General features: G+C 33.8%; 3 protein-coding genes across 7 annotated transcripts; 1 reads left to right on the top strand and 2 right to left on the bottom strand.

Moving 5' to 3' along the window:
• Positions 1–2,080: 2,080 nt before the first annotated feature.
• Positions 2,081–21,920, bottom strand: LOC127882144 (putative nuclease HARBI1). Of its 4 annotated transcripts, none has more exons than XR_008050420.1 (4): positions 20,198–21,920; positions 11,124–11,259; positions 10,044–10,194; positions 2,081–2,429 (listed from the first exon to the last, which is right to left on the bottom strand). XR_008050420.1 is itself a non-coding variant. In XM_052430614.1 (4 exons), the coding sequence occupies exons 1-4, from the start codon at positions 5,086–5,088 to the stop codon at positions 2,420–2,422; spliced, it is 726 nt and encodes a 241-aa protein (XP_052286574.1). In that variant the 3' UTR covers positions 2,081–2,419. The 4 variants fall into 4 exon arrangements, 2 of the variants coding, with proteins under 2 accessions (XP_052286574.1, XP_052286573.1); XM_052430614.1 differs by lacking the exons at positions 10,044–10,194; positions 11,124–11,259; positions 20,198–21,920 and adding exons at positions 2,947–2,997; positions 3,927–4,062; positions 4,560–5,088; XM_052430613.1 differs by lacking the exons at positions 2,081–2,429; positions 10,044–10,194; positions 11,124–11,259; positions 20,198–21,920 and adding exons at positions 2,801–2,997; positions 3,927–4,062; positions 4,560–5,088.
• Positions 6,004–10,750, top strand: LOC127882146 (uncharacterized). The gene is made up of 4 exons (XM_052430615.1): positions 6,004–6,445; positions 6,848–6,920; positions 8,067–8,184; positions 8,990–10,750. Exons 1-4 carry the CDS (start codon positions 6,004–6,006, stop codon positions 9,092–9,094), a joined length of 738 nt encoding a protein of 245 aa, XP_052286575.1. The 3' UTR covers positions 9,095–10,750.
• Positions 12,385–20,173, bottom strand: LOC127882125 (uncharacterized). 2 transcript variants are annotated; one of them, XM_052430584.1, is made up of 5 exons: positions 19,788–20,173; positions 19,206–19,401; positions 18,830–18,956; positions 17,304–17,415; positions 12,385–16,641 (listed from the first exon to the last, which is right to left on the bottom strand). In XM_052430584.1, the coding sequence occupies exons 1-5, from the start codon at positions 19,909–19,911 to the stop codon at positions 13,916–13,918; spliced, it is 3,285 nt and encodes a 1,094-aa protein (XP_052286544.1). In that variant the 5' UTR covers positions 19,912–20,173; the 3' UTR covers positions 12,385–13,915. The 2 variants fall into 2 exon arrangements, with proteins under 2 accessions (XP_052286544.1, XP_052286545.1); XM_052430585.1 differs by lacking the exons at positions 19,206–19,401; positions 19,788–20,173 and adding an exon at positions 18,388–18,404.
• Positions 21,921–22,153: the final 233 nt, after the last annotated feature.

Raw genomic sequence — 22,153 nt, 5'->3', positions numbered from 1 at the left:
TTAATGCTACTAAAAGTAGTTACTAATATAATGGCTAGTTACTTAAGTAGTAGTTGCTGCCTCTCCAACCACACTTCTTCTACTATCAGTATTTACTATTATTATTTGTGATAATTAAATTACGTACTATTTAATGATCAAATGCTGTTAAGAATGCTGTATTTAAAATATATGTAAACTCCATGTACTTCATCATACAATTTGCAATTTCTTTCCTTAAGTTTTAATCGGTGAGAAATTATATATAGCATATATAGTAATAACTACAATAAATAACAAATTCAATGATAGTCAAATTTTATTGACCTTGTAACACAGCAAAATTAATTCAAATAATATCATAATTGAATTACTAAATCGAACACAAAGTAATGTAAATCAAATAGATAAATTGATCATGCATACAATTTCATTTATGACAATTATAAGTCACGTGTAATAATTCGTAGAATATTCATGCAAACGCATTCAAAGCATAATACAAGCATTCCTTGCATTAAACATTATACAATATGTTAATAACAATTCAAGCTGAAAACAAATATTAAATATGTAAATAAACAGACAATGTCATAAATGCAAAGCACTTTACAAACAAAGATACAAAGCAAATTAGTAAGCAATAACAAATGATCAATTCTCTTATCACAATGACCTATTCTATAAAATGATTTACGCAAAACTACTTTTATTTGGGAGGGTGGAACTGGGAAATTCAAATTTTTTAACACTGGGTGTTCAACGCTAACAAAAAACAAGTATAAACAATCTTAAAAAACCCATGCGCTCGAGTTTACAAATCAACCAATCATAAAAAAGGTTAACTTCACTCAGAAATCTATTTTAAGAAAGGTAAAGTAACAACTTTGAACCAGAGTATAATTGTGTCATACATTAAACATTTTAATTCAAGATTAAAATTAGCCTAGTGTTTATTGCATATATAATTTTTTTAACTTCAGTGAGTGTTGTTATAAAGGGCCAGCAAAGAAACAAAAGAAGTTCGCAACAAAGTCTGAAGAACTTCAGTACTGGCAGGTACAATATTTCAAAGGGGAGGTGGAAAAGCAGGAACGGGAGGTAAGAATGTGATAACAATGTGGCATTATGTATTCCATATTATTATTCAAATATCATACTTACAAATAAATGATAATTAGTGTATGTGAATACCCTGTCACATACTCCCTCTGTTGAGAAAATGGCTCATGACATTTTTTAAATATTTTTTTAATCAATAAACACACAAATTTAAATAAAGTAAATTATTCTTACTAATATACACCTTTGCCTTTACTAGAAAATTGAAATTACTGCAGTACATTCTCCACCAGAGTAGACAGTGTTTACAAAGTGCTGGGAATATTCCTGACCTATATTTAAATACATCTGTTCAATCAGTTGATGGCTGACCTAGTTCTCAGCCACATGTAAACAGAATGGAACTCTATAATTATTCACAGGGAAAATATGCAAAATTATTTAACTTAGTATGTTGAATCTAAGTACATAAAATAATTGCAATAACAAATCATAGATTTAAATAATACATTTGCTAAAACAGTCTTTATTTACTGATAAAGGTATTGATCAATAATTATACTGCTATTGAAACAGTGACAACTGTTAACAGAATTTTCTGTATGAAACAGTATTACTGTAATACACTAGTGATTAACAGTATAAGAAAATGTACACAATATGAAAATTCAACCAATAACATTCACCAGGTCTACAAAAGAACTAATGTTAAATTGTTCAGACTGACTACTTATCTTACTGTACTGTTAATGCATAAAAAATCAAAATGATCTACGTTTGTATTAAGTTTCAGTTTTAATAACTTGTTAAAAACCAGTCTTTAAGAATGCAATATTATGTTTCAGAAACAACTACTTGATATAAGGATTCGCATGCTGCTGAAAGAGGAAATGAGACGTGACCAGAACGTTGTTGATGAGATCATCAATGGGAAATTTTTCGAGGACTAAATATTATAAATATTATACTGTTATACTGTTATTTATTGTAAACCGACTTGAAATAAAAGTTTGTATCTTGTATCTTGAAATATAATGGTGACATTGACTTAGTTGCCTCAGTGCTTTATTGAATACAAAATGATTAACATTGATTATTTTAAATGTTGTTTAGCAATAATTGTGTTAGATTATACCCTTTATATTTAATGTCCTTACATAAATTCGAGAAACAATTTTTTTCCATTATGTGAAATATCTATTCACAATGTATTCACGTATGTGTGTCCCGCTTCCATTCCCATTCATCGCAAGATTGAATACTGCATCATTATTGTCTTGATTTTCATCAGAATCCCCAATGTCAGGCTCATTGAGTTTGATGCAAATATTGTACAGTATCACGCATGCTGTTGTTATCTTGCAAATCTTTGCAGGCTTCAATCTAACCTGCAGATATTGAAATTATATAACAGGTATGGGCATATTAAATATAGAAACCTTTAATGATTTCTAGGTTAAATTATGTAATGAACATTTACAAATTGTTATGCCCCCTTTATAAAAGGGGGTATATTGTTTTTGGCCTGTCTGTCTGTCTGTCATTCTGTCTGTCTGTCTGTCTGTCTGTCCAAAACTTTAAGAAATCTTAAAGTTTTGTCATAACTTTTGCAATATTGAAGATAGCAACTTGATATTTGGCATGCATGTGTATCTCATGGAGCTGCACATTTTGAATGGTGAAAGGTCAAGGTCATCCGTCAAGGTCAAAGGTCAAATATATTTTGTATTATTTTAAAAATGTCAAGTGTTTAAAATAATTAGAAATCAAAGTCATTTAAATGCAATAAAAAAGGAAATATACAAATGCATAGTGTTATTGTTAGATGGCAAATGTACATATTCACTGTATGATAATTTGGTTGAACAGTGTATGTTCTACCCCATTTGCTTCATTAAAAAATACCTCAGATCCGTCGCCAGGAAAGGAGTCATCATGTACACTATGCATTGGTAACTGAAAGTGGTGAAAGTTTATATTTGTTCAGTGCTTTTGAACAGACACCATAACTATTTGCATATGTCCATTTCATTAAAATAAGATTTAATATGGGAATGTTTCATTTGAATTGTATGAAAACCATATAAGTATTGTTTAAAACTATTGTTTGTGTGTGCATCAGATTAATTTGTTTAAAGTTTTTATCAATTTTAAACATTTTCTAATTTTGTCTTTTCATTTGTTACATTTTTCATGAATAAAGGTCATGTAACATGGGATACAACTCTTCTAAAGATTGCATTTAAGTTAAACATTAGTTACTCTCCTTTGACTATTATGTTTTTCATAAAAGTACAGTTTACTTGCGTGTATCATGTATGTGTTTATTGTTATTCGAGGTTCGATGTTGTTTTTTTAGTCAGGCCTGTCCTATTTCTCTTTCACTAAGTTCGTGCCTTTTTTTAAATTGTAATAAACATCTGAACCTTGGAGGCATTCGTTTTTACCAACCCCTTTGTTAATTAACACATGGAATGATTTGCTTATAATATATAATTTATGGCAACTATGAGAGATGTTTTATATTGATACAAGTCTAGAGGTATTTTGAAAGAATCAGCCGTGCGGTAAGCCGGACTGCTATGATTTTGTTGTGTCTGTCAGGGATTCGAGATCCGCAGCGGGCGCAATTTTCCTTTGGGGTGACCTATATGAGGCCAGATGTTATAGGTAGGAATATCAGGAAGTCTGCGTCAAAGTTAAATTGCAAGAGGCGTAAATTGTGCGTGAGTCCGAAAGATCAGCTCAGTTGGTAAAGCAAGTTGCAAACTCGAGCCCCGCACTAGATGAAATTTTATTTCTGTGATAACTTAATACTATTCTATCCTAGTTTCCATTGAATATATACCAATAAGTTTTATTTAGCTAAAACAAGTTTAACATACCCACTATCTCCTAACAGCACACCATCTGCAAAGTTTTTATGCTCCCGCTCCAGCTTTGCACAGAGACACGACGTCCTGAAGATGTGGCTGTCATGGCATGACCCTGGCCAACTGGCATTGACACTTGTAAATTTCCCTGTATCACACACAAACTATACATGAACACGAAGGCTTTGTATTTGAGTGTGACACCTTAAAGTTATTTAAGATGAGGCATAATTTACCCCTTTCGAAACCCGTTTTAACTAACGACCGTTTTGACTACTAAAATGCTGCAATAAATTATCTCCCATGTTTTTAATATTACCATTTAAACCTTGCACCAAAAAATAAACGTTCAAACATTTGATAAAGAAAAAAAAAACAGGTAAGTTGTACATGTAAAACTTATTTTACATATTAAATAATCAGATATAAATTTATAATATCCTTGGTATTTTACTTAATTTATTTAGATATTTCACTGCTAACAATGCTAACAAAACATTTCATATGAACGCTGATTTTGCAAATAAAATTCTACAAGTACAAACAAATAAGCACATGATCTAAATGCATTTATTTATTCATTTCAGATGATATATATATATATTTATATGTGCAATGGAAACAATAAAACAGCATTAAGTTTACCTTGATGATCACAGACAGCTTGGACATTTATGCTGTGAAAGCCTTTCCAATTGACATATGAAGCTTCATCATCATGAGGTGCCTGGATGCGGATGTGTTTTCCATCTATGCAGCCAATTACATTCGGGAATCCAGCAACTGCATAAAAGCCTTGTTTAACTCTTTCCTTCTCCGCTGGTGATGGCCACACAACGAACTCGTGCAAGTGCTTGATGATGGCATCCGTTACATTTTCAACAACTCTAGATACCGTACATTTGTGGAATCCTAGAGTGTCTCCAATGACTGAATAAAATGCTCCAGTACCAAAAAATCTCAATGTTATGAGGATTTGTTGGATTGATGTCAGCGCATGGTTTCTGTTTGTTTGCTGTTGCAAATCGTCCTTAAGAAGATTTTCCAAGAAAGAGACTCCATTCTTAGAAAAACGATAACGTGCAATAAACTCTTCACTAGTTAATTCGTCAAGATGATGTGACAATCGAAATTCCTTTGGTTTCCCAAATGGCAGAACAGCTATAGCAGCCATTTTGAAACCTAGCGTTAACTGTTTAATTGCGCTTTAAACCTCAATTAAAGTTAAAGACAGAAACTGACGTTAAACTGGCCGTTAAAAGCCAGCGTTATTTTGAGCAACCCAATGTTAACGCTAACCCAGATTTTAACAGGTCCGTTATCATTTAACGGTCCATTAAGACTTAACGATGCTTTGAGCAACCGGGCCATCAGGGCCCGGTTGCTCAAAGCATCGTTAAGATAACATTACCGTTAAGCTTTACCTCTGTTAAAGCGGGTATATACGATTTTTATATGTGCTGAATTGTAAAATATTGATACAAATATGTTATAATAACACACAATATGCAAGAAAAATGATGCATTTAAGACGAATTTCATAAAATGCAGCAAATACAAATTAGCGCCCCGAGCCGATTGTGACGAAGATAATTCGTAATTATTTTCCTATAATAACCGATGCATTCGTCTTTTTAGTAAGTGTTCGTGTGTCGTATGAATCGATATCGCTGCAGGAATTTCAAATGAACCGTTAAACTAAATTTAGATTCACATCGTACATGCATGATATACATGTTGGCGAATTAGGCTGTACAGCCTTTTTCGATTTCAGAATTAAATATCTGGCTTATTTAGCATTTTTCGACACATGTTCTTCTTAACTTTTATTTTAGTTTATATTGAAATATATGTATAATAAGTTTTTTACACCTTTTATATTAATTAATAAATATTTGACAAGATCGTATATACCCGCTTTAAGTAGGCTACCCTAACGCAGCGTAATTTAATCAGCCGTTAACTTCATGTTGCTCAACAAGTTTTAACGCTAGCGTTAATTAACGCAGCGTTAAGACTTTAACATCCATGTTAAATCCCACAATCCATTCCAAATTTCCACTTCCTGTTCCTGTTATCCAATTCCAAAATGGCATCCCAAGCAGACGCATCTTCAGTGAATTCACCTGAAATTAAAAGAAAGAAAAGGAGCATTAACTCTAGCAATACAGAAATATTAAAATTGGAAGAGCTGGTAAAAGATGAGAAAACATTTTCAATATTAACTAATAAATTTTCAAACACTCTCAATAATAAAATGAAAAAAGATATGTGGACAAAAATTGCTGAAGATATTTCTGCACAAGGAATTGCAGTTAGAACTGCGGATGAATGTAGTAATAAGTGGCAAAACTTGAAAAGAGAGAGCAAGGCAGCAGTTACCAGTGAAAAGTTAGAACGGCGTAAAACGGGCGGAGGGACCCTGACACTGACAGCTGTCGCCGATGAACAAAAAGTTCGGATCGCCGAAATGTACAAAGATTCGGCATCCTTCAATGGGATTATTGGAGGATTGGACAGCGGTGAAGCTGGTTTGTTCTAACAATCTTTTTTTTATTATTTCATTTAAAAACTACCAATTGAAACAATTAATAAAAAGTAAATAATGAAATGTCAACGGCCGTCTGCTTTGATATATGCTATTTATAGTAACAGGGTTTTTCCCATGTTCAACACTGTTTAAACCAACAATTAAGTCAAGTTTTTTTATGTGATATTTCAACCTGCATACAAACATTCACAAATCATAATGCAACGATAATACTCACCATTTCATGTGAAATTATGTCCAATAAGTATCCAATTTCTCACAATAACACTCGCTTAGACACATGGCATTGCGCCATTTGCGGGTACAGTATGAGTTTTATTTTCACCGTCGTGAGCTGCAAAGGTTACACACAATGCTGATGGTGTTGTGTTTATTTTTACAGATGGTCGTCACTTTCTGTCCAACACCACAGTTGCGCCCGCTGTAGGAACAGTTGAACAAACGGAGCAGTCAAGGTATATAAAATAATGTTTCTTAAATGATAATAACACAAATACAACTATTTATAGAGCAGTAAAGGTAAGAATAAAGTATTGATAAAATAACACAAATACTAATAAAAGTTACTGCTAATTTTAGTATTTACTTATACTAATAAAATTTACCACTTCTAGTAGTTTTGACTTTAACTAATTGTAGTTAATGCTACTAAAAGTAGTTACTAATATAATGGCTAGTTACTTAAGTAGTAGTTGCTGCCTCTCCAACCACACTTCTTCTACTATCAGTATTTACTATTATTATTTGTGATAATTATATTACGTACTATTTAATGATCAAATGCTGTTAAGAATGCTGTTTTTAAAATATATGTTAACTCCATGTACTTCATCATACAATTTGCAATTTCTTTCCTAAAGTTTTAATCGGTGAGAAATTATATATAGCATATATAGTAATAACTACAATAAATAACAAATTCAATGATAGTCAAATTTTATTGGCCTTGTAACACAGCAAAATTAATTCAAATAATATCATAATTGAATTACTAAATCGATCACAAAGTAATGTAAATCAAATAGATAAATTGATCATACATACAATTTCATTTATGACAATTATAAGTCACGTGTAATAATTCGTAGAATATTCATGCAAACGCATTCAAAGCATAATACAAGCATTCCTTGCATTAAACATTATACAATATGTTAATAACAATTCAAGCTGAAAACAAATATTAAATATGTAAATAAACAGACAATGTCATAAATGCAAAGCACTTTACAAACAAAGATACAAAGCAAATTAGTAAGCAATAACAAACGATCAATTCTCTTATCACAATGACCTATTCTATAAAATGATTTACGAAAAACTACTTTTATTTGGGAGGGTGGAACTGGGAAATTCAAATTTTTTAACACTGGGTGTTCAACGCTTACAAAAAACAAGTATAAACAATCTTAAAAAACCCATGCGCTCGAGTTTACAAATCAACCAATCATAAAAAAGGTTAACTTCACTCAGAAATCTATTTTAAGAAAGGTAAAGTAACAACTTTGAACCAGAGTATAATTGTGTCATACATTAAACATTTTAATTCAAGATTAAAATTAGCCTAGTGTTTATTGCATATATAATTTTTTTAACTTCAGTGAGTGTTGTTATAAAGGACCAGCAAAGAAACAAAAGAAGTTCGCAACAAAGTCTGAAGAACTTCAGTACTGGCAGGTACAATATTTCAAAGGGGAGGTGGAAAAGCAGGAACGGGAGGTAAGAATGTGATAACAATGTGGCATTATGTATTCCATATTATTATTCAAATATCATACTTACAAATAAATGATAATTAGTGTATGTGAATACCCTGTTACATACTCCCTCTGTTGAGAAAATGGCTCATGACATTTTTAAATATTGTTTTAATCAATAAACACACAAATTTAAATAAAGTAAGTTATTTTTACTAATATACATCATTGCCTTTACTAGCAAATTGAAATTACTGCAGTACATTCTCCACCAGAGTAGACAGTGTTTACAAAGTGCTGGGAATATTCCTGACCTATATTTAAATACATCTGTTCAATCAGCTGATGGCTGACCTAGTTCTCAGCCAAATGTAAACAGAATGGAACTCTATAATTATTCACAGGGAAAATATGCAAAATTATTTAACTTAGAATGTTGAATATAAGTACATACAATAATTGCAATAACAAATCATAGATTTAAATAATACATTTGCTAAAACAGTCTTTATTTACTGATAAAGGTATTGATCAATAATTATACTGCTATTGATACAATGACAACTGTTAACAGAATTTTCTGTATGAAACAGTATTACTGTAATACACTAGTGATTAACAGTATAAGAAAATGTACACAATATGAAAATTCAACCAATAACATTCACCAGGTCTACAAAAGAACTAATGTTAAATTGTTCAGACTGACTACTTATCTTACTGTACTGTTAATGCATAAAAAATCAAAATGATCTGCGTTTGTATTAAGTTTCAGTTTTAATAACTTGTTAAGAGCCAGTCTTTAAGAATGCAATATTATGTTTCAGAAACAACTACTTGATATAAGGATTCGCATGCTGCTGAAAGAGGAAATGAGACGTGACCAGAACGTTGTTGATGAGATCATCAATGGGATATTTTTCGAGGACTAAATATTATAAATATTATACTGTTATACTGTTATTTATTGTAAACCGACTTGAAATAAAAGTTTGTATCTTGTATCTTGAAATATAATGGTGACATTGACTTAGTTGCCTCAGTGCTTTATTGAAAACAAAATGATTAACATTGATTTTTTTTAAATGTTGTTTAGCAATAATTGTGTTAGATTATACCCTTTATATTTAATGTCCTTACATAAATTCGAGAAACAATTTTTTTTCCATTATGTGAAATATCTATTCACAATGTATTCACGTATGTGTGTCCCGCTTCCATTCCCATTCATCGCAAGATTGAATACTGCATCATTATTGTCTTGATTTTCATCAGAATCCCCAATGTCAGGCTCATTGAGTTTGATGCAAATATTGTACAGTATCACGCATGCTGTTGTTATCTTGCAAATCTTTGCAGGCTTCAATCTAACCTGCAAATATTGAAACTATATAACAGGCATGGGCATATTAAATATAGAAACCTTTAATGATTTCTAGGTTAAATTATGTAATAAACATTTACAAATTGTTATGCCCCCTTTAAAAAAGGGGGTATATTGTTTTTGGCCTGTCTGTCTGTCTGTCATTCTGTCTGTCTGTCTGTCCAAAACTTGAAGAAATATTAAAGTTTTGTCATAACTTTTGCAATATTGAAGATAGCAACTTGATATTTGGCATGCATGTGTATCTCATGGAGCTGCACATTTTGAATGGTGAAAGGTCAAGGTCATCCGTCAAGGTCAAAGGTCAAATATATTTTGTATTATTTTAAAAATGTCAAGTGTTTAAAATAATTAGAAATCAAAGTCATTTAAATGCAATAAAAAAGGAAATATACAAATGCATAGTGTTATTGTTAGATGGCAAATGTACATATTCACTGTATGATAATTTGGTTGAACAGTGTATGTTCTACCCACTTTGCTTCATTAAAAAATACCTCAGAGTGTAGAACAGCAAATCTACGCTTGAGTCTCCCAAAGCTTTTTTCAATGACTGCTCGTGTCCGGGTTTTGGCCTGCTGATACCTTTCCTTTGCCACAGAATCCGCCGCCAGGAAAGGAGTTATCATGTACACTTTGTATTGGTAACTGAAAGTGGTGAAAGTTTATATTTGTTCAGTGCTTTTGAACAGACACCATAACTATTTGCATATGTCCATTTCATTAAAATTAGATTTAATATGGGAATGTTTCATTTGAATTGTATGAAAACCATATTAGTATTGTTTAAAACTATTGTTTGTGTGTGCATCAGATTAATTTGTTTAAAGTTTTTATCAATTTTAAACATTTTCTAATTTTGTCTTTTCATTTGTTACATTTTTCATGAATTAAGGTCATGTAACATGGGATACAACTCTTCTAAAGATTGCATTTAAGTTAAACATTAGTTACTCCCCTTTGACTATTATGTTTTTCATAAAAGTACAGTTTACTTGCGTGTATCATGTATGTGTTTATTGTTATTCGAGGTTCGATGTTGTTTTTTTAGTCAGGCCTGTCCTATTTATCTTTCACTAAGTTCGTGCCTTGTTTAAAATTGTAATAAACATCTGAACCTTGGAGGCATTCGTGTTTACCAACCCCTTTGTTAATTAACACATGGAATGATTTGCTTATAATAAATAATTTATGGCAACTATGAGAGATGTTTTATATTGATACAAGTCTAGAGGTATTTTGAAAGAATCAGCCGTGCGGTAAGCCGGACTGCTATGATTTTGTTGTGTCTGTCAGGGATTCGAGATCCGCAGCGGGCGCAATTTTCCTTTGGGGTGACCTATATGAGGCCAGATGTTATAGGTAGGAATATCAGGAAGTCTGCGTCAAAGTTAAATTGCAAGAGGCGTTAATTGTGCGTGAGTCCGAAAGATCAGCTCAGTTGGTAAAGCAAGTTGCAAACTCGAGCCCCGCACTAGATGAAATTGTATTTCTGTGATAACTTAATACTATTCTATCCTAGTTTCCATTGAATATATACCAATAAGTTTTATTTAGCTAAAACAAGTTTAACATACCCACTATCTCCTAACAGCACACCATCTGCAAAGTTTTTATGCTCCCGCTCCAGCTTTGCACAGAGACCCGACGTCCTGAAGATGTGGCTGTCATGGCATGACCCTGGCCAACTGGCATTGACACTTGTTAATTTCCCTGTATCACACACAAACTATACATGAACACGAAGGCTTGGTATATGAGTGTGACACCTTAAAGTTATTTAAGATGAGGCATAATTTACCCCTTTCGAAACCCGTTTTAACTAACGACCGTTTTGACTTCTAAAATGCTGCAATAAATTATCTCCCATGTTTTTAATATTACCATTTAAACCTTGCACCAAAAAATAAACGTTCAAACATTTGATAAAGAAAAAAAAGTCAGGTAAGTTGTACATGTAAAACTTATTTTACATATTAAATAATCAGATATAAATTTATAATATCCTTAGTATTTTACTTGATTAATTTAGATATTTCACTGCTAACAATGCTAACAAAACATTTCATATGAACGCTGATTTTGCAAATAAAAATCTACAAGTACAAACAAATAAGCACATGATCTAAATGCATTTATTTATTCATTTCAGATGATATATATATATATATATATATGTGCAATGGAAACAATAAAACAGCATTAAGGCCTAAAAAAAAAATCGTTTGTTTCCACTGACATGGCCAAAAAAATTAGGGTAGGTAGGTAGGCAAATAATTTTATTTTTAAAAATATTTTTTTTTTAGAAATTGTCGTACATGGTGCATTTTCTTCTCATGTTTTGTGTATAACTGTATGTACAATAAATTTGATGATGTCTGTAATGCTATATGACTATATTTAAATGCTTTTATGAAATAAAAACTTGCTGTTCATTAATATTGAATGTGTTGCTTTCCTTAATTCCGAGTTTAATGTTGACTTCTGGCAACGGCTTAAATATACCATTTTATGACCAATAAAAGGCATAACTATAACAAGTCACAGAGAGCTTGACCCTCAGTGTCTATAGGGATTCAGTGTTGTTATACTTTCTGGTCCTTTGGGTTCATGCAGTGTATTCTATATTATTTATTATTTATAATATATTAAATACCTCAAAAGCAGTGCTACGGGAACGCCAGTGGTGTTGCATTTAACATTATCACCATGGAAAGACCCAATCAAACCGGATGTGCTTTTATATTTCTTGGATGCAGTTAATGTTCCCAAAGGACCACATTTTCAGATTATATTATGTACTGGTGGCGTGGGGTCTATCTACCCATGAATTTCAGGAACAGAACAGAAAATTTATTACGACTTGTATTATATACATACAATTACACACACAAAAATCAATAAACAAGCACAAAATCAAATCACACCAAGCACAGAAAAGCAGAAATTTAATGCTTCTTGTATCAAACTATACTTATAAATTTAAACAAGAAATGTGTTTGTTAGAAACACCATGTCCCCTACTGCGCCGCTTTGAAGCTAAATCTTTGACCTTGAAGGATGACCTTGACCTTTCACCACTCAAAATGTGCAGGTCCATGAGATACACATGCATGCCAAGTATGAAGTTGCTATCTTCAATCTTGCAAAAGTAATTGCAAATGTTAAAGTTGGGGCAAACAAACAAACAAACAAATGAACCAACATACAGGGCAAAAACAATATGTCCCCCACTATAGCACTATGACTGTGCTTGCCCTGAAAATGATAACATTTTTACTTATTAAATATAACTAGAATTTTGACATGGACAATTATGCTTGGACAGAGACAAATACACTATATATTCAGTAGACAAAATGAAAAATGGCTGAACTGTTTGCAGTCAGAAGTCCTACCATAATGATCATCTTTACATTCAGCTGTGAAAGTTGAAGCAAAATTTGTCAAGCAAAGGAGTTGAACACACACAATTTTGTAATAATAAATTCAAAAGTGAAAAAAAAGACAAAGGACCATAATCCTGCCAGAAATAATTCTATATTCATTTCTTGGAGATCCAATGTAAAAGTTTAGTAGAGATGCACCCAGTCGTTAAAGAGGATTTTAAAACATGAAATCTTTAAACTTTGTATTCCATTGTGGAAAAAAAATTGCTATCTTGAATTGCCAATTACAAAACCATCCAGCAAGCTATTAAAACAGTCAGTTGCAGACCATTTGAATGACTTAAAATTGTCAAAACTTTGGCAAAGACACAAACTGGTATTACTTTTTCCTTCAACAGTACAGTCAAGTTACCATTACCGGATCAGTAGCGTAATTAAGTTGTGCTGGTGAAAAACAATGAACGGTTTGAGACTTCTTTAACACCAGTTTGATTAAAAATTACCGTTGCCAACTGATTTAGCACATAGTCTTATTTTTACACGCAGACAAAATCTTAAACATGAATCAAAACTGAAATGGACTTTTGCATGCCGAAAGACTACTAAATGGCCTTTAAAATAATGGGTAAACTTCTTACTTTCCAACAGAGTTATAGCAAGTGGCCACAAAAAATGTTCAACCTCGATTTGGAAACGAGACAGAAGTCAACAAAGTCGTATATATACATGTCAGCAAAACATACCGAAATGTTTGACAAAGAGACGCTCTAATTACGACTCAATCAATGCGTTTAAATAATAGGCCTTGAAGATGCTATGTGCAAAATATCATCTAACAATTTCAACTATTTATCGCAAAACGCAGTCTTGTACATCAAAGTGATCCGCTATGCGTAATGATCCGGTAATGGTAACTTGACTGTACTATGAAAATGAATTTCAAGACTGTCCTACCATTATGCAGCTTTTTCAAGATACAATCACTTATTCTTTCCATATGGTCGGAATACAATTGGCTTCAGGCCATTCAGTTTACATGGACTGCATAATGGTAGGACAGTCTTGAAATTCAACTTTAGGTCTTGATCAACCTCTCCACCAGAACTTCCACAAAAGGCACATACATCAGTTTGCCCTAAGGCACTTCCATAATATGGGATTTCTACTGGGGTGGCACATTCGCATGGTCTGCAACTGACTGTTAGCTTGCTGGATGGTTTTGTAATTGGCGATCCACAAACAAAGTCGAGTTCACTCAATGTTATGGCTAAAGATAGCCTGCTTCTTTCAGTTAGTCTTTGTTTGCAGTATATCACTCTAGGCTTTCTACACTCAACACATGTGACAAGAGCCCGCGCATTCTGGGTTGTGTAGAGAGACGTGTCTTGAACGTTCCCATCATTCGGGGTTTCATGTTGTGTGGGTTCTTCTACTTGCAGCTCATCACCATATGGGTTGTCGTGCGTGGTTTGACTTTTACCTGCACTGGATTTCGTCTTTTTTGTTTGTTTGATTAATGTTTTTGTTTGTTTGAGTGATGGTCGACAGGCTTCTGAGGTTTCCATGGTTTTCGCAACATCATAGGGGTAGTAATGTTCACCAGTTTCATCTAACATTGGATCAGGCAGCCAAGGTGTATCGATATTTTCTCCAGGAATACAGCAATCTGCGTCTTGACATTTCTTCAACTGGAAGATGTAATGACTTTGACGGCTATGTCTGGACATCCAGTCCGCATACTCTGGAACTTTACTGGTATGAACCTTTTGAAGTTTATCAGTATCCAATGTAGGGAAAAGTTCCCGAAGATGCCTCTTGACAACATCGATATCGGTTTCTGTCATGGGGTCAAGGGCTTGAAATGGGTGGTCTTTTAGCTTGAGGCGCAAAAATCTGTTCCTGATGGTACTCTGGACTGGCTCAATTGATTCCCTCCATTTTACTTTTACCTCTGGCTTCTTTGCAGCGACTTCTCTTAATTGCGCCATTGAGTTACACTTTTGGAACTCTTTCTCGTGTTCGTCAGCCAGCTTCTCTCTCTCAAGTGAACAGTTCTGCAGAGCTATATTCAAAACAGACATGACTCTCTCTGCCGGATTGGTCCAGCTGTGCCCTGGTGCACATCTGGCATGAACTAACATGTCTAGATTCAGTTCTTTAAATACACAGATATTGGCGCATTTGACTGATTCCAAGTTATTTCGTTGATCAGTTCCTCCATCTGTATATTTCATCACTATCTTGGGCTGTTCATTCTTAAGCATTTTACATATTGTCGCTGCATGTCTGAATGGACCCGAGGTTTCAAATACAGAGTCATTAGTGACAGTTGTTACAACACCTCGTACAAACGATTTGTCCACTGTGTCTGGAACATGACATGACAGATAGACAGAGGGAGTGATTGATGCTTTTGTCATGTCATGATCAAGAGCTATTAACGTTGTTTCTGTTGGTGCAAGAGTCTTTTTCCCTCTAACACCTGTTGATACTGGCGCCTCAGGCTCGCCAACTGGTATCTTTGCTTTGTCATCACAGAACAACACTACTGGTTTGGCATCTTTTTGTTCAACAGCCATATGTTTGAAATATTTCAGAATTGCGGCACAATAATGCTGATCTTGATGGCTTACACGAAGCTGCCTTCGCTGAACTTTATACTGCACATCGAATCTTCCAGTAAAACAGAGTGCCCTGTGAGTGAAGGGGTTTTTTGGGGCAAACTGTAGCCTTACTAAGCTTCCAGATGGTACGGGTGTGTCTTCTGGTAACCGTGCTTTAGTACATTCGATGAGTTCTTCCACAGAAAACCACTGACTAAGATGTGCTGTGTTATGCCTCCTGTCATCAGCAGCTGTGACTTCTTCAATAACTTCTTCAAGCTTGTCAAAGAATGGTTCAAAAGCCTTTGGTCTACCTGTATTAAGATGCCTCAAATCATCTACTATTTCTGTGTTTCCAAGGGAAATCAACCTTAATCTTTCCTGCATTTCAGGATTACAGGACGCCGATCCATCAGTTGTTAAATGACTGTAAATGATGCTTCTCACTGCGGGAGTCATTGTCGTAATCAAATCAATCTTCTCTTTAAATGCTTTCTTTTGCGCCCTAGTGTGTACTTCATTAAGTCTGCTCTGTATTTTGTTTAACAAACGGGCTCCATCTATAAGTATCTTCGCCTCTGGTGGTTTGTTATCAGCATATTTGATCAAGCAAGAAGTTGTAACCCTTGACCCACCTGGACAATATCTTATAATAAACACCGGCACAGTCAAAAACAAGTTTTCAAAAAATCTTGATCTTTGTTTGGAATCTTCAAACTGATCTTTAAGATGTAAAGTTTCATCAAAAAATACTGGTGACATTTCATCTGCATCTCTCATAACTTGATCAATTCTCGAATATCTTTGTGCAATAAAATCTACTTTCTTCCTATGCTCAACAGTAGCATTCTCTGATATAGGTTTACATGGATGAAGTTGCTTCTGGTTTTCTGTTTGAGTCTCCAGTTGTTCATGTAAGTAAGTCTTGTACGAGTCCATACAATTGGCTAACATCTGGATGTTTATGAAAGCTTCGTTCCATGCAGGTGTGCTTTTAACAACTGGTTTCATCAAAAGGCTGTACAAGGCCTGACTATGACTGGCGAGATCTGACTGTGACATCTGTTGACCATTCATTTTTTTCCTTTTCACATCATTGTAACCTGCAAAATGGCATCAAAGGATTACCTTTACAATCAAATTTGTTTCATACTTTAATATATTTATTTAATATAGCTATCAAACACAACTGTTATACCTTGGATTAATACAGAGAAGAAGTAACAAGGCTATTGTCAAGCAATATGGTCCCCTACCGGCTCCACCATTGTCAGAAATACCACCATTGTCAATTTTTTTTTTTTTGGTTTTGTTGCCATAGCATCCAAAATTTTTGACGTAGGAACAAAATGAAATGACGTGCATAATGTCCATATTGTCATCTATCCATGTTTCAAGTTTCATGAACAAATATTAAAAACTTAAAGTTATTGCAAGAATCAGAAAAGTGTGACAGACTGACGGACAGACGGACCGACGGACACACAGAGCGAAAATTATAAGCCCCTCCGGTGAAACCGGTAAGGAACAATTAATGTCAGGCCAGTCGGGGTAAACCCTAGACCAAAGACCATTCAAGGATTAAAACCATTCAGAACTTACCTGGACATTAAATATTTTATATATTATATTAAAAGAATTATTTTGCGTATAATTGTCATGTAGCTATAAAGTCACAATATTTATTTATTTCAAACTGAACATGAGCCAGCATTTTATATATATATATATAAAAGACTGGAACAAAATTCAGTATAAAAAATACCTGAATAACTGCTAAAAACCTCAGGAATGGGTTTGACATCTTGTTGGCGATTGGCTGTATCATTTATCACTTCATGATGACTTGTAAGGTACCACAGAGCATTGCATAGGATCTGTTTTTGAAAGAAACTATTTTAACAACTTGACAACTTGTCTGTTTTTTGTCCTATATATTAAAAAAGACTTACATTTATTTTAATAGAACGGTCAGATTTTACTATTTAATATTTTATATAAAAGATTTAACAAATAAGTTCTATTTAATATTTGTACCGCATGCATTAAAAGATTATAAAAAAACTTCCAAACTGATTTAACAGAATATATTAATATCTTAATATCTTAAAACTGCTAGTATTATTAAAACTACATGTACAACACAACTGTTGACTGTTCATCCTTACAAAATGATATCATTAAAAAAAGCTAAATATTTAGCAGGTTAAAGTTAATTTCTCTATATCTTAAAGCATTAAAGTTAACGAGTAGCTGTACACCCAAACCACAAAATGTTATGCATACTTCAATAGTAATACTACTCTACAGTCTGTACAGATGTACAAAAATAGAGATACACACAAAGCAAATGTCAGATATTATAAAGTGAGGAGCATAATTACATGTTAGTGATGTGTTTGTGATATTTTTATGTCCCCATTGATCAAAAAGTCAAGGTCAAACTTAGGTTGGTCTTGACACTTAACTCCTTGACCAAGGGTACATCTATTTTTTACTATGCCAAATAAACATTCATATCTTGTGAGAGAACACGGTGAGGTATGATATAAAACCAGGAAACCAGGAAAGCAAGGATAATCCACACACCAATAGTATGCATTTAATATGTAGTCCAATAAAATGCTGTATGGTCTTGTACAGAACATTACATTTACATTTTTATATTATATTTAATATTACAAAAGCACACACATTTTAATATATATTTTTTTAATTTAAGTATCAAGTTAGATCTATGTTAGTTTAATTTTGAAATCTGCAAACTACATATAAAATGCGACACCTCAGGACATTCAAGATACAGAATAGTGTTAGAGACATTTTTAGTTCGACAGTTAAATACTTACAAATTAAAGTCATGGCACTAAAATTGCAACAAGATAAAAATATATTATTCTTAAATATTATATCTTATATTATTCTTAAATATTATATCTTCAATTTGACCACAGTGCCTTTTTAATAGCCTTTAATATTTGAAATTAAAAGACAATGTCAGACTGCAACATTTCCATTCAATATATGATTTGTGAGAATTAAAAAGTATTTCCCCGCTTGAAATATTTTATATAGAAGCTCCTAAAACAGTACACGGCTAGATTGTGTGCATTGGTCTCGCAATGCTCCCTGGCATTTTTAAGAGTTCTTTAATATTATTGAATGGACATGACAATATCTGAAAATGTACGGACATAGAAGATTAAAATTATTAGAAAATTCAGTCAAAGTGCCTGACAAAATATTCAGCAAAATAAGTTTTTAAACATTATATCGGATATTATAAAATACCTGAATAAAGTAAGCTCCTTCCATGGATACTTGACTACTTGGCCAGTCTAGCCCCTGTTTTTCAAAGTCCCCAACCAAATCATTGAACAGCTCGTCCTTCCTTGACAAACCATCTTTAACACCCGAACTGTAAAAAATCAGAAGGTTTTTCTAATACCCACCTCTCAGATAGGCGCACCCTTCTGAAAGTATTTGTACGAAACCACCAAACACAACTCTACATATCTATATTTTACACTATGTACAAGTATTTGACAGTTGCAGACAAGTTGAAGAGACTGATGGAGATACAAGGGAATCTGGGAACCAATTCCTAAGCCTGTTATAATATATTGAAAAGACCCTCACTGACACTGTTAAGATGAAATTTAAATACCTTGAAGTTTTTCTTTTCGTAAACAATCGTCTTCCCCCTGTCATAAGCAACTTAAACGCATCCACAGCCTTTTTGTTTGTTTCCTTTAAAACTTCCTGTACATCTTTCTCATCGTCCGCATTCATCCTACTCATACAGGTGAACTCCAGACATTTAATTTGGAAACGGTCACTTAGTGTTCCAACGGACATTCCACCTGAAACAAGGCATTGCCTTTTTGATATAAAGAGAGGCTAAACAATTATTTAGACGGGCTATTCACAAACAAATCAAAATTATATACCTGAAGAAAAAAAATCCTCGAAAAAAACAACAAAGTCCAGCCCTCTGAAAAAATCGAGCAGGGGTTCCCCATGGGACCATGCCAGCATAGTTCAACCCCCCATCCCTTCACCCAACTTTATCCCAAGTCATACAAAGTTTTAATATTTTATAAATAAGTGGGTGGGGTAATACGAAACTACTGCACCATATAAATAAACACATACCGATTCTAACATGATATATACCTGTTTAAAATATATTTAATAATAAAGATACTGTAAAATTGACACATTTGCAACTGCTTTAATGTAGGCCTACCTTCGATCTCAAAACTTTCAGCCGATTTTGACATGTCCGTCTTACACTTCACTGTGTAAGTGACAGTTTTGTCTCGAGAGTGATGTTCCTGGAATAAATCGTCCATCTGCTTTGAGAGAAACATTTTTTATTAGTTTTTGCTCCTCCAGATGTTTGCATTTGAAAAATGTTATCGCAAGAACTGACGATGCTGCATTCGACGTGCTAGCGCTGGGCGCCGCCATCTTGTTTATGTTGAAAGTTTAATGTACGGCGCCGATAACGTTGAACGCTTATTGAGCGCGCCGAAAAATACGCGGTCCGATTTTTTTCGAATTTTGGGCTCAAAAAAGATTAGGACCGGCGGCAAAAAATTAGGTAGGGTCGGGCCACCGGAAACAAACAACTTTTTTTGTTACGCCTAAGTTTACCTTGATGATCACAGACAGCTTGGACATTTATGCCGTGAAAGCCTTTCCAATTGACATATGAAGCTTCATCATCATGAGGTGCCTGAATGCGGATGTGTTTTCCATCTATGCAGCTAATTACATTCGGGAATCCAGCAACTGCATAAAAGCCTTGTTTAACTCTTTCCTTCTCCGCTGGTGATGGCCACACAACGAACTCGTGCAAGTGCTTGATGATGGCATCCGTTACATTTTCAACAACTCTAGATACCGTACATTTGTGGAATCATAGAGTGTCTCCAATGACTGAATAAAATGCTCCAGTACCAAAAAATCTCAATGTTATGAGGATTTGTTGGATTGATGTCAGCGCATGGTTTCTGTTTGTTTGCCGTTGCAAATCGTCCTTAAGAAGATTTTCCAAGAAATAGACTCCATTCTTAGAAAAACGATAGCGTGCAATAAACTCTTCACTAGTTAATTCATCAAGATGATGTGACAATCGAAATTCCTTTGGTTTCCTAAATGGCAGAACGGCTATAGCAGCCATTTTGAAACCTAGCGTTAACTGTTTAATTGTGCTTTAAACCTCAATTAAAGCTAAAGGCAGAAACTGACGTTAAACTGGCCGTTAAAAGCCAGCGTTATATTGAGCAACCCAATGTTAACGCTAACCCAGATTTTAACAGGTCCGTTATCATTTAACGGTCCATTAAGACTTAACGATGCTTTGAGCAACCGGGCCATCTTAGCTTTAGGAGAATGTGATAGACTTCCTTTATGTATAACATATATCCCAAATTGCATCAAGTTCTGGTTGAAAATTACCCGTATGGAAACCATAGATATCCTTAACAGTGTTATAATAGGTAAAAAGAGTTAGATGATGCAGGTAGAAGGACATGGGCTAGTCATATCAGAGAATTACTATTTAGTTATGGATTTAGTCAAGGTGTTGGGCATGAAGACAATTTTATACATCTGTTCAAAACACGAATAAAAGATTGTTATCTTCAAGTATGGAAATCAAAAATTGATAATTCTCCAAAAGCATTGCATTATATATTTTTTTAAACCGATTTGTTCTGTGTCATGGGAAATGTTTTCAACTATATTTTTGTACTGGGGCCGGGGGACGATGTCAATTTTGTGATTTCAATTTCATGATGAATGGGTTGACGATCTTGATTTGCTACAGTATTGGAAGGGAAAGGAGCGGCAGCTGCCGATTGTCTACTTTCACTTTCACAATGTTCGATGTTGATTACCTCGGAATCCTGCTGGGTTATAACGGTTTTCGATGATTCTTTCTTAAAAAATGCCTCGATGCGTTCAGTATCTCCCGAGTTCGAATGTTTTATTTTGTTTGTGTAAGAACGCTAATTGTGAGACATTTTTTTCTGTTTTCACGTTTATACCTCGGCTTGCACATAGCCCGGATGAAAATTCGACTGGTTTCCGGTAATTAATTGACGAAACACCCTTCTCGCGCAAGACCGGTATCCAGTAAAATAGTCACATGATTATTACGATTAGTTGCCCAGTTTACATGACGTTATTTAAGAGCTATATTTAGAATAACTGGGATTCCCAGATGTTGTGTGTTCGTCTGGAGAGAGAGAGCGCGAATTCGTTGTACATGGTGCAAATTGGATAATTGTCGAATGCCCCAAGGAAAAATGAACATTTCTTTGAGAGAAAATATTATATTTTGGTGAAAAATGATATTTTTGGTGGGGAAATTGTATTTTAAGGGGAAAAATTCTGGTAAGGGAAGACGCCGAATATCGGCGTCACTTTCTTAGTAAAAAAACCCCCTGACACATTTCAGAATTCCTTTTCGTTGTGGATCAGGTCATGTGTTGTCAACTTGTGTCTGGTCCCAGACTTATGATGTGACTGCATGCCCTCAGTAGTAAAAGTAAATAATTTTTATTTTATTATACATAATTATAATATTTAACACTGTTGCAATTT

This window comes from Dreissena polymorpha, chromosome 5 (genome assembly GCF_020536995.1).
Source record: "Dreissena polymorpha isolate Duluth1 chromosome 5, UMN_Dpol_1.0, whole genome shotgun sequence".
NCBI lineage: Eukaryota > Metazoa > Mollusca > Bivalvia > Myida > Dreissenidae > Dreissena > Dreissena polymorpha.
Note: the sequence above shows the minus strand (reverse complement) of the source record. Positions and strands in the feature narration are given on the sequence as shown.

Bases quoted from the DNA above. Each gene is read 5' to 3' on its own strand.
- LOC127882144 (XM_052430613.1), bottom strand. From the start codon at position 5,088: ATGGCTGCTATAGCTGTTCTGCCATTTGGGAAACCAAAGGAATTTCGA. The intron at 4,063-4,559 runs GTAAACTTAATG...TGTGTGATACAG, and splicing joins AGCTGTCTGTGATCATCAAG to GGAAATTTACAAGTGTCAAT. The intron at 2,998-3,926 runs GTATGTTAAACT...CACCACTTTCAG, and splicing joins GTGCTGTTAGGAGATAGTGG to TTACCAATGCATAGTGTACA.
- LOC127882146 (XM_052430615.1), top strand. From the start codon at position 6,004: ATGGCATCCCAAGCAGACGCATCTTCAGTGAATTCACCTGAAATTAAA. The intron at 6,446-6,847 runs GTTTGTTCTAAC...TTATTTTTACAG, and splicing joins ATTGGACAGCGGTGAAGCTG to ATGGTCGTCACTTTCTGTCC. The intron at 8,185-8,989 runs GTAAGAATGTGA...ATTATGTTTCAG, and splicing joins TGGAAAAGCAGGAACGGGAG to AAACAACTACTTGATATAAG.
- LOC127882125 (XM_052430584.1), bottom strand. From the start codon at position 19,911: ATGTTTCTCTCAAAGCAGATGGACGATTTATTCCAGGAACATCACTCT. The intron at 19,402-19,787 runs GTAGGCCTACAT...GCCTTGTTTCAG, and splicing joins TGAAAGTTTTGAGATCGAAG to GTGGAATGTCCGTTGGAACA. The intron at 18,957-19,205 runs GTATTTAAATTT...GATTTTTTACAG, and splicing joins ACGAAAAGAAAAACTTCAAG to TTCGGGTGTTAAAGATGGTT.